Consider the following 15,633-nt stretch of genomic DNA (forward strand, 5'->3'; position numbering starts at 1 on the left):
GCGATAGTAGAATAATAATAGAATGATACAAAAGTAGTTCTGTCAGCTTTTCGACGCAAATGCCCAATTGTCACCACGATGTTTTGAACATTTCGGATAATCTGGCAAGAAAATGTTTCGAACAAAAGTTAATCGATACTCAGTCATCTATAAATCCCAATAAAGAAATTTTACAAAAATTTTTTTTTAAGTAAAAAATATGATCATGTTAATTTTTTAAATGCTACTAAGTATTTTTTATTTCATATTGTTGTAGCTGATGTCAAGACGAATCCAATGACCTACTTAACTACGGCTTTAAGTCTTAAAATAATGCTAGAATAATTTTGTCCAGCTAAATCGCCTGTTTAGATCACTGTGCGCCGCGGCGTTCTCTTCACAAGAACCAATGGCTCGTGGTGGGATTAGTGCACAGTTACGCGTAATGAACTTTGAGTTTCAATGTCGGCAACGAGTTCGATTAATATGGATACCTCGCCTGTTCCTTCGACCAGATTTTCCGCGTGACAATGTATAGATCGAACTACTGCGTTTTTAAAATTACGGAATCTGTGTTCGTGCACGAGTGTTACAAGTGCTCTCATTAATTCTATCGAGTCTAATTAATTCTACCGGATGTTATTCGTTTTCGGTATACAAAGCGTATTTTCTAAAAATTATTCGTGTATATTATATTTCGTCAAACTCTGAACGGAGTAGAACGTATCGAATAATGAAAATATGTATATGCTGAAACTATGAGAGAAACGAAAGCCCCAGAGTTTCCCAGCAATTCCACAGCTGTAATTTTCGCAATCCGCAAAATCGACGGGCGATTTAAAACTCTCCGATAATGTAAACCGAGAATGTTCAGAAAGCGTAAGCGCGGCGCCGATGAAAATTCATGCGTAATCCGATTTGCCTGTTAATTACGAGCCCGAGAAATCGATAACGACCCTGGCCTTGTGTAACCGAGGCGACATCATTTCCTGTTCTGATCAAGACTGGGGAATCCGATAATCTAGTTCATAAATCGCCATAAGAATTTCAGCCTACTCCCAGCACAGACACAACGAAATTGTCACGCCAATTGATCGAACGTAAATTAATTTGTCGCAACGACACGGTAGCCTGCGAGCCGTATGCAAATGGCCATGCGAACGAATCGAAATTTCGCGTGATCCGCCACGGTGTGTATGTATTTGAATAATTTCTGTACGACTCGCGGCGGGTGTATGCAAACTTTCCTATCTGTTGTTTGTGAATGTTCTTCGGATACAATATTGCTCCTTGCTCCTTCGTGTTCTTTTTCGGGAGACGGGGTCTGGGGAATAGCGGTCAAGTGTGGCAAATGTAAATTTGTACGTAACGCGTTTATTCGGGACATTATCGCGAAAAATTCTACTTTGTTTTTAGAACTAGTTCACGAGCTGCATTGCTTTGTACTCGATGAAAAATTCTGGGGGATTAGCTATGCTAGTAACACTTGGTTCATAAGTCAATACTTGCAATCGTTTAGCTAGATCAAGTTGGATCTATCAGTCGAGTCTTGAAGACCATAGACCTTTCAGAAGGTCTCCATTGAATCCAACAAAAATATTTGCGACGACAATGTAAATATTGTTGTGCCAGCGTCGAGCGAAAAAAATTAAACCGACTTCGAAAAAACGCACTAAAAAAATGCACTGAAAAGTATGAAATAATTTCCATTTAATTGATGTAAATACACAACGAACTTAAATACATTACAATCTTTCCACATATTAATGTATCTTCTCTTCCCACACCTACCGATTTCCAAGTCCACCATATTCCAATGAAATCATAATCAGCAACATCTGTCATTCGGAAAATTTTCAATTTTTCCGCCGCCTCCAAAAAGATTGTATTGTATTTAAGTTCGTGTGTATTCACATAAATTAAATGGAAATTATTTCATACCTTTTAGTGCGTGTTTTCGAAGTCGGTTTAATTTTTTTATTTCACACTTTTTAGTGGACCGAGCAGAATTTGTAGAACACCGTTGGATGGTTTTTCGGTCTCATTGGGTATTTGTAATAAAAACCGCAAAGAATGAGAAAATGCAAAATTTGTTTTCAATGGACCAATCGAGAGACATACCCTACAAAATGCAGAAGGTTTCGTCGTCCTGATACTCCTGATTGGTCCATCCATCTCGGAGTAATCGGTGAAGATGCATGAAATAATTCATTTTTCGCAAATAAAATCGAAGGAATAAAAAAATGCAAAATTTGTTCACGGGACCATCTCGGGGACATACTCTACAATATGCAAAAGGTTTCGTTCCGATTGGTCCATCCATCTCGGCGTAATCGGTGAACATACATAGAAAAAAAAGCGAAAGAAAGGCACATACAGATCGAATTGAGTAACCTCCTCCTTTTTCGAAGTCGGTTAAAAATGAGAACGACATGGAATAAGGATACTTTGACGAGGTTTGGACGCGTAGCCCGGTATGTATGAACGGTGTACGGTAATTGGCAATGTTTGCTTGTGTTTTGTCGTAGCACAGCTTTCCCGGTCGCCGGTCGTACGTGAATGGGTCCGAAGTGACATCTCGTACCGTTCAATTGATCCCCGCTAATATGCGTGTCATGCACCGCGAGTAATTTCCATAGACGGTAATGTCAATACCGTCGAGCGGCAGTTTTAGCATGAAGCGGATGGAGAGGTCCCCTGGGTCCCTTGGTCGTGACCCTAAACGACCACGGAACGTCGATCGGTGACTATCCGAAAACTCGCCTGCATTCGTTGATAGCGACGTTGCCTCGTGCTCCGTAAAGCATGGTCGTCGATTCTTCCAAAGAATTTTCAAAATTTACGGAGAAAGAATTTGTGAATAAAAAGTGATTACAATTTTGAGCCGATGCTTTTTCATTCCAGAAAGATTATTTGCATTTTGATTTTTGATCAAATTCTATAGTGGAATTTTAAATGAAATTCTCGCGCTCAGTTTGAATATTTACAAATTAATCAACCCGACTCCGACGTTTGACACTTAACATAGATCATCGATAACTAAAAGTCTGATTTTTATTGCGACGACCCTACGCAGGATCCTCTCATTAACGACTTACTGAACCTCTCAAGTTTCTTCTTTAACAAACATATACGATCTGATCGGTATTCACAAGAAAATTTACAATTATCACATCAAGTTAGCATCTCCGAACCAAGCATGCAACTCAAACGCTAGTCACACAAACAGGAACAAACTTGATCGAACACAAAAACAGCCCTGCGAACATCGTTTAAGTAAAAACATGGTTCCTTTATTGCAAAACACATCCGTATATATTAGCACAGTCGCGGATTACTTACAAATAGTGAACGATGCGAATGACAATAAAGTTCGATTCTTTGACCAACCGTGCATACAGGGCGTCCTCGATTAAAACAGTAAAAAGATTGCATTCGTTCATGGACACCCAGTACACACTCGTTCAGCGTATAAAATATCATACAAAAAAAAGTATATTGTCGCTTACTTCGATGAAAACAGAAAGTAGATAAAAAAAATGGAAGTCTAAGAAAACATGACGAACTCGATGATCAATCTGTTTTACCGACCGATCCGTAGATCGGCAACAGAGCGATCGTAGATCACTCTTCTTCAATGATCAATTTCCTCTTTATCGACTCGGCTGGATCGTTCTTTACCATCCGAAATCGACTACTTGCGACGAGCCGGGAAATTCGAAATTCCTAATTGTCTCTAATCGGTTCAATTAAACCTGAAGCAATCATTTATAATTGACATCGTGTTGCAAACCCGCTCCAATTTTAAGCTTATTCAACCTAATTATTCGATCAAAATTATTGCTACCTTTTGCTAACCCTAAAGCGGACGGAATCATTCCCCTATTTTTCAGTAAAGGTTCCCCTATTTAATCAAAATTAGTTCCATATTCCTAAGAACCAATAACTGCCTCCGCTTCCTCAGATTTGTCTAATGAAAAGTTCGATCGTCTGCAAAGAGGAGAAACTAGATTACGGATCTGAACGCGAAATTCGCAGTCCGGCTGAGAAAATCATTTCTGTGACAAACTCGCAGAAGGTGAGTTCCTGACGGCTCGTCGCGTCGTACGCTTCCCGTGGAATGTTGCCCGCGCGAATAGAAATTCACGGCGACCATCTCGCGAGAGTAGAAGCAAGATCGAGGCGATTATTAATTTACAAGCAGGTAACGAGGATCAGGCGGTTCACTCTCTTGAAGTAGACGATTCCACGCCGACGGACTTTCGTCTCCAAGTAGCTATGGCATGATCGAGATCGATTTTTGTCTCTCGAATCGGTTTGTTTCTCGTAGAGTCTGTCCTACGCGACGAACACGATGGGCACCGGCGAGGCGTGGAAACTACGGAGACACTATGCGAGTAGTTTGCGCGCGTCCGAACGTGTATCGATCATTCTACTCCGGTTTGCTCTTTAACTGTTCGTTGCTCGGTGCTGATCTTCCTTTCGACTTCAGGTAGTTCTCGATGTAGAACGAGCCGAACATGTAAAAGAAGAGCACCGAGTTCAAGGTCAGCAGGAACGCGATCGTCTTCGGGTAGTTGCACCCGTTGAACATCACCTGGAACGAGTGCAGGAACACGATGATGAACTGGACCAGCTGCATCGTCGTCAGATGCTTCTTCCACCAGAGGTATTTGTTCATATGCGGACCCATCGCTGCTAGCAGGTAGTAGGTGTACATCACCACGTGGACGAGGGTGTTGATCACGCCTAGAAGAGTACCGTGACCGTTTGGCAGCCATCTGATACCTATCCAGGCGCAGATCGGCATCAACGCGTGATGGTAGAGATGGAGACCGCTGATCTGACGGTTCTTCTTGCGCAGAACGAAGAACACCGTGTCCAGGAGCTCCACTAGCTTGCACATGTAGTACAAGTGCACCGCTCGCGCCATCTGCAAGATTACGGGATTCAGTGTTGTTGTTTAGAAGAAAGTTCAGTCAATAACTCAGCTCCTATAGACTCCATTTTATCGATTGAACTTCTTTTCTTAGGAATGCAGAGTTTTCAATCTAGTCTCGTCATTTGAAGCATCTATCTATTCTTACAGAGAAATTCGCAATATTTTCCGTGTCACTGAGGAAACCATAAAAGCGAAAGATCCCGATACTTTCAAGTGTATTCGATTCTCTACGACTCTACGATACACGAGCGTTCACGTAAACAAGGTTAGGGCAGATATTAGTCACGCTATAATCGCCAGGGGAAGGACAGTCTGCCAGCTGCCCGCTCTCTTCCGCCTCGACTAAGATCCATGGATTATCCGAATACAAGACGTAGGTGGTAACATGCGATTATGTCGATGTTTATGCGAAACGCACAATTTTTCTACGGAGCAACCGGATTCACGAGGTAACATGCAACATCAACGCAGAGATTGTTCGTTTCCATTAATGTAGATTTTCTTTAGAATAAAGCGATGTTAACTTCACAGTTAAAAATTGGAGATACGCACCTCAACAACGTAATCTTTCATTATTCTTTTCAAAAGCTGTGAAAATAACAAGATCGGATGACCGGGGACGTTTACGTGTTAAAGTGAAGGGGGGAAAAGATTGAATTCTCGAAGTTACAGTCCTTGGATCCGTTCAACTTTTGCACGCTATTTTGTTGCGGTTACTACGAATGGTTGATGTATTTCTCCCGTTCGCGCCGCCCCGGAGCCAAATTTCGCAATTAATTGGCCGTTTATAGGAATATGAAATGACCGAATAAATTTTCGCAACCGTGGGAAACACCGCTGTTCACCGTTCGATTGAGCTTTCACCTGAAAATACCTGTCTATACTTTTTGATTGAAACCGGTTTGATAATAATCGTCACATAGCTTGATTTATTCTAATTATTGCGATCAATGACTTTGTCTTATCCGGAGGTTATCAGTCGAGGTCTGGATTCCACGAAGATCGCGCGAACAATTCATTTCAAATTGTAAATTTTCATTTTTTTTCTTCAAATAATTCAATGTATTGGATCGCTTTATTCTTGAATAAAAATTTGATTGAAAACCATTTATGATTTCATGATAGTATAGTGAACGTACCCTAAGCGCTTGTGGGTTGTTAGAGTAATCGACCGGCTGACAAGAGTAACTGTAGTCGGTCAACCAGCCGCTCACCATACCCTCGTAGAATAGATAGACGCTGAACACCACTTGCACGATGTTGTACAGGATCATCACGGTCCTCAGGTCGTATGGCTTCTTGTCCCTCATGTACCTCGGTCCAGCAGACGTGCAAAAGTATACATAGGTGACCAGGATCATGAACAATGGTCCTGGGTTCAACACCAGGAACCAATCTGAGGTCCTGGGATCTAGAAACAATTTTCCATTCATTAGCATCGATCGCAGAAAAATATTCATTCGACTAAACCAGGGATCGTTACGCAAACTAGAAAAGTTTACTTTTCCTTATTTAAGCAATGTAGATAGATAAACGTCGGTAAGTGAACAAAACAGGAAAACGACTGTACGTTACCATTTTTGTTGTACATGTAGTCTTTGTACACCTCGATGATGCCCGACATTGTCCTCGTCGCTTCCCGAACACGGTCTTTTGTCTGCAACAAAAGAAATGACAGAGATGCAGCGAGATGCATAGAGATACAGAACCGTTTCGAATCGTTCGGTCCGGTCCGGTTATCTTTGCGTCGGCGACAACAGGCAATAGCTCACAGGGGGCTTACTGTAAACGCGATAATGCGAGAGCCAGCCGTGTGGAGATTCTGCAGAATTCCGCGTAATTGCTTCGCCGGTAATCCTATATCCCCTGTCCGGTCGTCCCTGAGGACTACCGGACGACACCGTTCATCCTCTTCCCATGAATTGCTATGCCAGAAGGGGATAGACAACGGACAGGCGCTAGGCGTTCACTCCAAACGATTCTCCACACCTTCTTCGTTGACAGATCGCCACCAACTGTCGGCGCAATCTTCCTGTCAGCGGGACATTCGAAATTTGTCAACGAACTACATAACTCTTTCTTGATGCGATCGGTCTCTTTTGCAACTTATACTACTCCGCGAGAGTCAAATAGAGTTAAAATTGAATTGATTTGCCACCAAAAAATATATACATATAAAAGTAATAAAAATTCTCTGTCCGCCAATTGAAAAATGAAGCTGACATGGCTCTTTTTCGACTTTGACGTCATGCCGCTCCGAAGAATCATCCCTCGGATTTGACTTTAATGGAAGAAAAGAAGCAGCCATTGATGGAAACAGAGAAGACAGTGAACAAAAGACTGGCTAAAACGATCTTCGGACCGTGGCCTTGGGCTATGCCGAATAATTATCGCCTCTTTCTAATTGCACCCCGAGCAATTACACGAGCCGCGGCAATCAGTCGAGCCGGAATTGTCGTATATCGCGGAGAACGACGGATTGGTTGAGCTAATTGGCAGGAGAATGCGACAACGTCGACATGATTATCACTAAAATCGCTGTCATGATCGACTGGACTGAGAAACGGGGATAAATGACTTGCAAGATGATTGCCAGTCAACACAATGTACAGGATCTTGATCTCTAGAGAAGACGAAGGAAGGATTCAGCATCAACGGAAAAGGAAGAATACAGAGACGAATTGGAACGACGATACCAAGCAGTAATGTTTCATTGACGTGCAGACATCTGGATAGGTCATGCGTTTCGTATAACATTGTACACATTCAATTTTTCAATTAATAATTCTTAAATATTGCAAGTATTGTTACACCATCGCCAACCTGCTGTTTCTCATAGTTGATGAGCATCTATATTTTGTAGTAATAACAAAAGTTAAGTGCACCACAATGACTATATGTATTCACAAAATGAAAAGATAGTGTTGCATTCAATGGACAAGGATTCTGCGTCGTCAGCAAACGAATGGTGGGAGGACGAAGGTACAGACAATACAGGAATAAGAAAAAGGGCTGCAGCTCCGGATGCATGACTTGCACAATTCACAGAGGACAGAAACCTTTTCAGCGGGCACCAACCGCGCTTCAAGGTGAACTTGATCGTTAACTGCGACCACCTTCGGAGTCGCCCTTTTTTTCCACTAGATAAAGAGCAGCTTCGAAATGAGGTGTCGATTTTGTTTACTCTGGGGTATTCCCGTGAGAAATTTTAAAGGATTCCCCGTAGGTAGATCGCTGACGTCGATGGGGCCCAATTGACGTCATCGGGAGCCGGTTTGCACTCTTATTTATCTCAGGATCCGCGTGTGAGTTCAGGATGCAGGTATGCGAATGCGAAATCCAATTTATATCAATTTTATAAATTACCACACTAAACCCATTGGCACATATCCGGCCGCGTGACTAAAATTAGTCATTTCGCCGTTAACGCTATCGACCAAGTATGCCAGATGTGTAGAAGTTGTTTGATTCCCTTGTTATCCGCAGGCGGACCGTATTAGTGATACAACAATAATCCGGTTCATGGGAAGAATGCACTTTTAGTGCATAAAAGTTTCGCTGCAGATAGTTCCGGTAGGGTTCAAGGCAGGTAAGATTACTCCCCCCGTTAATGGCCGGTGAAAAATCCTCTACGTAGATCCTTGAGCAAGGATCGTAGGAAGAAAGCGCGGCAAACCGGTTGCACGATAGAGTCCACTAAACGCGAGTTTCGCTGGACGAATCGGCGAGGAAGCATGACGCAGGATCGAGGCATAATCAAAATCGTTCGATGTTAGTTATTGACGCGACAATTTTGTAACTCGCGATTGCGCAACGTTGCTTGTAGGGGAATCCTCGACTGTGTTTTTTTTACTGGGAATTGTACAGAAGAAACGTTGCAATTCATGTGAACAGCTTGTGTTATCTAGGAAAGCATCTCACATAATCAATGTAATCCTTTTAGAGTGGAATTTGACAAGTTCGCAGCAATTTTGAATTTGTTCGAAGCGAATTTGTAGTAATGTGACGCCAGCAACCAATTCGTTTCTAACCATTTGGGAGCAGAAATAAATGTATGATGACTGGTCGTGTACGAACGTAAGTAAGCGTGTGTTTTAGATGAAGATTGATTCGTTCCCAAGGATGCTGCGTTTCGTCAATGTTAATTTCGTCGGTGCGCGAGACATTAACCTTTCGGCCGAACGATTTCGAAACTCAATGACGGCACTCAACGACGTTCGGATGATTTTTATTCGGTAAAAGCATGAGTCAGAAAACCAGTAAAAATCAAGGACCACTGGAACCGCAGCCTTCGAAGCAGTCGTAGACGCGTGTATCCCCGACGCGCGTAAGCAATCATAAGAGAAATAAATAGGAAGTGTGAGATACCAGTTTGCCGCGTTGAAAAAAAGAACTATTTTAAGTACCCGTTAACGGCAACTGCACCTATATCCGGTCTCACGTGCGAGTTGAATTAATCAACATGTGGGAAACACTATTATTATCAATGCCGGTTTTATTGCGCTGTATAATTCAAGAGGAAAACAGAAAGTAGTCGCAAGAACGCGACAATCACAGTGTACTCGCTTCTTTCATACGTAGAAAATCATTTATTGACATTTCCAGACGATCCCAGATGTTGCTGGGAGGCGTCGGATTACGCTAATCGACCTATTAGCTTTCTAAATTAAATCATCGCTCGAGGGAATTCGCTGCGTCAGTGTTAGTTTTACGCGACTCATTGACCGACGGCTAATTATCGCGATGAAGGATGAACTCTTGCGAGGAAAAGTTTTCCAATACGGTTCGCTGACTTCGAAACAAGTTGAGACTACGGTGCTACAGGAGGTGATGACTTCTGAACCCTTTCCGATGCGCGATCAAACTGTACAAAATAAAAATACAGATTCGAGAGAAATCTCTCAGATTCGTGACGAAAGCAACCTCTGCCACAGAAACTCCAGATTCGGACGAAACAACGACCCGAGCAAGGTGATTGTCCAGAAGTAACCTAACTGGCTGCAGGAGGAGTTTGCAAACTCGCCGGTCGCCTAACCCCCGTAAAAGTGCTAGATATCTCGTTGCAAATAGTGGTGGAACAACTAACATAAAAGGCAAAAGCCGGGCTGTCTTGCGCGCACGCGCACGCGATAAGGTGCCGCGTGTATGGATCCCCTTTACTTTCTTGCCGTTTTATGGATGAAGGATGAAGGGCGGCCAGGCGCCATGACCATGAGAAGCAGAAGCCGATTCGAGCGGTGAGATTCCGAAGCAGCAGCGGCTAACGATTGCATCAGCGGAATGAAGCAAATATTCCACTCGGTGTTCCAGTTTACTCCCCAGACCAAATTTCATCAAGGTCCACGCTTTCGGCTGGTTACTGCAACCATCGCGCACCGTGCGAAAAACGGGCCTCCGCAACTGTCGCGGTTGTCATCGCCATCCTTGGAACTACTACCGAGACCCTTTACTCGAAATAATTGGCTTGCCAAATTTGGGGAGACTCGCTGAATTTTAATTAATCGATCCAATTCAAATTAAACGCGTTTCTTCAAAGACGTTCTTGTATCCTGAGAAATTATCGAAACTGGCACCTGCTCCTTTCGAACACATTTTGTTACTGCACTTTCAATTCAAAGTTGAATAAAAAATCAACCAAAAGGGAAAGTTGCTTAGAATAGTTTGAAGATAGCATGAAGCGGATGCTCCGCAATCTATTGCACAACGGCTGGTTGACCACCACCCATGAAAATTCCACGTGTCTAGAGAAGATCGATGCGCGATCTATTCGATCCGACCGGAGCGCTCGGTGCGCTCGTACTCGCTCTCGCTCTCTCGGAAAGTAAGAGTCCGCGGACGCCTCTTATCAAGGTCGGCTGCTTTTTCTGTATCAAAAAGGAACACGGCACTTGCGCAACACGTGGCCGTAATTTTCTCCCGGCCAACGATCGAAATCGGCTACTAACTTCGATTCTCGCAATTCCTGTGTAAACAACTCAAGCCTCCAACTCTAGCTCCACACTTTTATCACCGATCCGTAGCGACAAAATTAGTAGACTGCAGATTTTTAGGCATTTTAGGAGAAAAATTGTTCCTGTAGAAAATGTGAAAAATTGACACTCGTTCAGCAATCAACGACTCGAACATGAAAAATAATGAATTCCTCGACCAGCAACAGACTCACAATTTCAGCAATCTCCATCACTCTTTCCCAGACAATTTCCAAGTCAATTTGCTACAATTTTCTCGTCTGTCATGTTAGACGCGCAAACTGCATTGAAAATTGCAATCGCGATGCAACTAAAGGTTAACGATGCCTCTAAAGGTTGCCGACGCATTCAAAGGAATTCTTTCGTGTTTCTCCGAATGGCGAACACAAATATTTAATTTGTTCCACTTCTAGCAAGTTAATAAACGGTTAGACATAGGTAGTAACGGCTGAAATATCAATGCAACGTTAGCGATTTCGCAGCGGCATCGTTTCGATGAACGCCGTCGACTAGTGGATGCCTCCTTCAGAAAAGGAAGACGAAAGCAGGTTGCAGGTTTTCATTGATAGGACGACACTCGCATAGCTGTCGATTGCGACACTGTGTTTGCACACAGTCGTCGAACTTTGTATAGCGGTTGGATCGAATGAGAGTAAGAATGCACCTACTCACGGCGACCAGTTTACAATTCTACGTTTTCTTCGTGTCCGTGACGCGCGACCCGAGCACGATTCAAGTATCGAACGAGAATTATGTTTGTTTATTTCTCAATGAATCGTGTCTACTTGTGTTTGAACACTTTTCAGTTTCGTTCGCGTTTCAATGCATCGCGGCGCCCATGCGAGCGTGAACTATCCGTTTACTCAGCCACTGCAAATTTTTGCGCGAAATTACGTCGTGTTACGACACTGACGGACGATTATGGCGATTTTACTGTTCGGATAAATAGTTAGCGGACTATATTATCAGCAGTGGTGTTTATGAAGTTAGGAATTTTATGCATTTACCGCACCACTGAGTGTGAGAAAATACAATTTATGGTTGATCAAGTGGATTCATTTCTATTCGATTAGGATCAGAGTGTCCGATGAAAATGTTCTCCTGCAACGTATTTTGGTTTGATTTCCGATTTCACGCGTTTACGGCACTCACGAATTTTGACACAGTGGCACAGAAGCAATATATCAAGGAATTTCGATTCCATTGCGAGGTATTTATTGTAGAATTAGCGTTAATGCGAGCTAATTACTTTTAGATACAATGTCCGTGCAGCCGATAAAACATTGGCATTAGCATAACAGTTATCGCTTCCTGTGACAAATAGCGTATTTCTGTATGGTGTAGAAAAATCCTCCAAGTGCAACTGGTTCTTTGTAAATTTGCATACGGCTTGCAATAATGCGAACAGCGGATAGACACCGTTGCAGCAATATTTCTACACTGTCAGTGTTTCAAATGTAATTGATAGGTATGTTTCGATACTTTCGTGTAAGTCAAGTATCGACCTCGATGGTAACCTCGACGATCGTGGAACACGCCAAAGTTTTTCCTCCATTTGCATGATCTCGAAAACACGAGCTCTCTCGAGTTGTGTTTGCTTCGAGAGATGCGACGAAACGAGTCTCGTTCTCGAGAGTCTTCGTCTCGAAAAATGCAGAAAAATGGTTTTCAAACAATCGAGGAATCAAGTTTGAAAATTAGAAAGTTGATAAATGAATGAATCAAGACAAATGAAGAAGAATCTCTTCCTGCAGCTTAAGCATGTATCTATACAACCCGAGAAACATCATTGTCGCCGACTGATGCAAGAATCTCCCCTCAACACGAATACGCGGCTTTCAAATAGAAGTAAACGGTTTGTTTATGTTTCTCAATAACTGATAGATGTTGGTAGCCAGTTATTATTGAGATTCCAGTTGTTTACAAATTAGTGTACAATTCGGACCGCAATTGATGGAATTAATTCGCCCCGCCCTTGTTTGTCGTCAATAACAATTCGACAATGAAAAAAATCGTCATGAATACGTTAACGTTTTTGCAGCGTCAATATTCGCGACCGCGCGGAGAATTTCCGCCCGAGCGACTCATTTCCTCGTGACGAGATCGTACATCAAATTTTGGCGGGTTTATGGACCTATAAATTTACTGACCCGCGAATCCACTGCATCATGCTCGCCGCGCGGTTTACCGGGCATCGTTACAGAGTCGTTTTAGCCAAATTGTTATCTTTTTCAGTGAATTAAAGCACGCGGCTCGTTGTATCTACTTCTATACGATCGCTCCTTTTCCAACGAAAAGTGCATCGAGCTTCTGCATCACGTGTATTTTTCCTCTTTCGACGATCCGAAACGATACGCAATAAATACATTTGCCAATGCGGAAATTGATTCGAATGCATAATTAAACGATTGTGGTTTTCCGCGATTACAATACAATGCAAGAATGTTGTACAATAACTCCACGCGAAAACGCATCGAAAAGATTTTCCCATCGCTTCTTTATTGTACTGTTCGACAAATTTAACCAATTATGTTTAATGTTTCCTAATAAACTGAAGATTGTCGTGTTGCATAAATCATGTAGATGAATGCATTTTAATTGGTTTTTAACTGCGCTTTGAAACCAAAAATTGGGTCACTTCGATCCCTCCGGAAATTCTAATTAATTCAGCCCCTGATTCAAACTCAATATTATTTGTTGAATATCGGAACGGTTGATTTTGATGCGAAATAAACATTTGCTCCATCGATTTCGAGCAACGGAAGTTACGTTAAAATTTATTTTCATATTTGTTCTCTCAACGATTTGGTACAGTTAAATTGATGCAAAAATTGAGCGGGTCCAGATTTTCAAAACAATTACTAATACATAAAACTATCAAAAATTTTAGCAAGTAGATATTTTTAGCAATAGTTAGAAATTTTAGCAATCGTGGTTTTGCAGCAAGGTTCCAAGCAAGAATTCCAAATTGTCCTCTGCCCCGCGGAATAATTGCCGGAAAGAGCAACTCGTATTCCGGTCATTCGCTTCACCTGCGAGTTTATTACTAGACCCCCCGGTTTGTATATTCAGCACAATGGTTTCGCATTTCCTTTCGCGCTGCACTTGATCCCTCGTTATTTTGCAACGTCTCGAGTACGTGCGACAGGTCGGTCAACCTATGCGGGCACACCTATGTTACTTGCTCTGACAATCAACAATAAACTCACCGAGCGATCATGAAATCGATAAGATCACTGTTTCCCAACCCTCTTTAATCCACAGCTGCCTGTCCCAACTTTCTACTGTACGCATTTTTCATGCTAATTAATTTCATCGGCAAAATTTCCATAGTCTAGCGCATCACTGGTTCGATAGATATTATTCCCAAATTTCCTTTGCACGAAACAATCCTTCGCGAAACAATCGCTATCTTAACGCTCTCTAAACCTCCCTAACGCCCACCAATGATCGTTACACGCGAATCTATGCCTCAAATTATCCTCTGAAATCGTTAGACTCGCCAGCAGCGTATTCCTCGACCACGGAACCGTGAACGACAACCTATTTTCTCTCAATTCGCCGATCCACGATCAGATTCGCGAAGGAGTCGAAAAAAAGATCGAGAATGAGCTCCTAACGCGTATAAGCCATTTTTTAACCACGTTAGAGCCAGAAAACACTGATTTTTCACGTCTCACTGAAATCCTCGAGGATCGATATTTTCAAATCGACACTCCGGTGCCGTTTTCGTATACACAAATTCTGTTTTTAATTTCAGTTTTAAAATTTCATACGAAAGAACCAAACCTAACATAGTCTCACAGTGTTCACTCACCTGAGAAAATGGCTCGTCGATCGATAGAATAGTATCCACGGGTGTGATCCACCGATTGATCGATGATCGTGGCGCACGGTTCTTCCGAAGCTTGGGGTTGCTTCGAGAAGTAACCGCTGGGCGACCGGTTGGGAAAATCGATCGATCGATCGAACGGTAGGAAGCGTCGACTGACTCGACTGTCTGGCTACCAACTGTCGTATCTCCTTGTGCCGTGCGCCCGTTCGATCCGAGAAGGGATTAATCGCTGCGCGATCCTCACCGCGAGAAAACTACTGCCGAAGTGATAGCAGAGAGCCCGAGAGTCCGTCTCTGGACACGCACCACTGATGGACGCTAGCGGCAAGGTTCCCTCTTTCTTCCTCTCCCTCTCTCTTTCGTTCACTAACTATTTCTCCCTCTCGCTCTCTTCTTCTTCTTGTTCTTTCATTACTCTTGCTCTCTCACTTCCCTTAACCCAGCCACGAGCTATATCCTCCACAACACGAAGCTCGGCTGACGTAGTCCTATATCCCTTCCAGGTGTCCGCTGACGTCGCGAACACTATAAATGATTTGTCATTCCTCGAAATGATCGGCGAAATTCGATTTACCTGCGTGATAACAGGTTTTTGCTGTGGTTGAGCCTTGGTCGCTCGAGTTCTAAGGGAACACCCCTAGAGAAGAGTTATTAGCTATAGTTATATACAGGGTATTTCACCAAACTTGACCACCTTGAATATCTTTGGTGTTGGACAAAGTTGAATGGTAAAATGGGGCTCATACGATACCAAAAAAATTGTTGTTTTTATGTAATTTTTTTTAGAGATATGAAGGTCACCTTCATTTTTTTTTTTAATGGAATGAGGTATTTTTAATACATCAATCAATGCAGCTGGACATTCGTTATAAACAGGTAGTTCACGAGATATTTCAATTTAAATAACT

The 15,633-nt window shown here is 42.6% G+C and overlaps 1 protein-coding gene across 3 annotated transcripts; it reads right to left on the reverse strand.

The window, feature by feature from the left end:
• Positions 1-3,250: 3,250 nt before the first annotated feature.
• LOC143207869 (very long chain fatty acid elongase AAEL008004) lies at positions 3,251-15,122 on the reverse strand. Of its 3 annotated transcripts, none has more exons than XM_076421722.1 (4): positions 14,708-15,122; positions 6,497-6,578; positions 6,061-6,332; positions 3,251-4,912 (listed from the first exon to the last, which is right to left on the reverse strand). In XM_076421722.1, exons 2-4 carry the CDS (start codon positions 6,543-6,545, stop codon positions 4,412-4,414), a joined length of 822 nt encoding a protein of 273 aa, XP_076277837.1. In that variant the 5' UTR covers positions 6,546-6,578; positions 14,708-15,122; the 3' UTR covers positions 3,251-4,411. The 3 variants fall into 3 exon arrangements, with proteins under 3 accessions (XP_076277837.1, XP_076277838.1, XP_076277839.1); XM_076421723.1 differs by lacking the exon at positions 14,708-15,122 and adding an exon at positions 6,705-14,656; XM_076421724.1 differs by lacking the exon at positions 14,708-15,122 and adding an exon at positions 6,694-14,656.
• Positions 15,123-15,633: the final 511 nt, after the last annotated feature.

This window comes from Lasioglossum baleicum, chromosome 4, assembly GCF_051020765.1.
Source record: "Lasioglossum baleicum chromosome 4, iyLasBale1, whole genome shotgun sequence".
Taxonomy (NCBI): Eukaryota; Metazoa; Arthropoda; class Insecta; order Hymenoptera; family Halictidae; genus Lasioglossum; species Lasioglossum baleicum.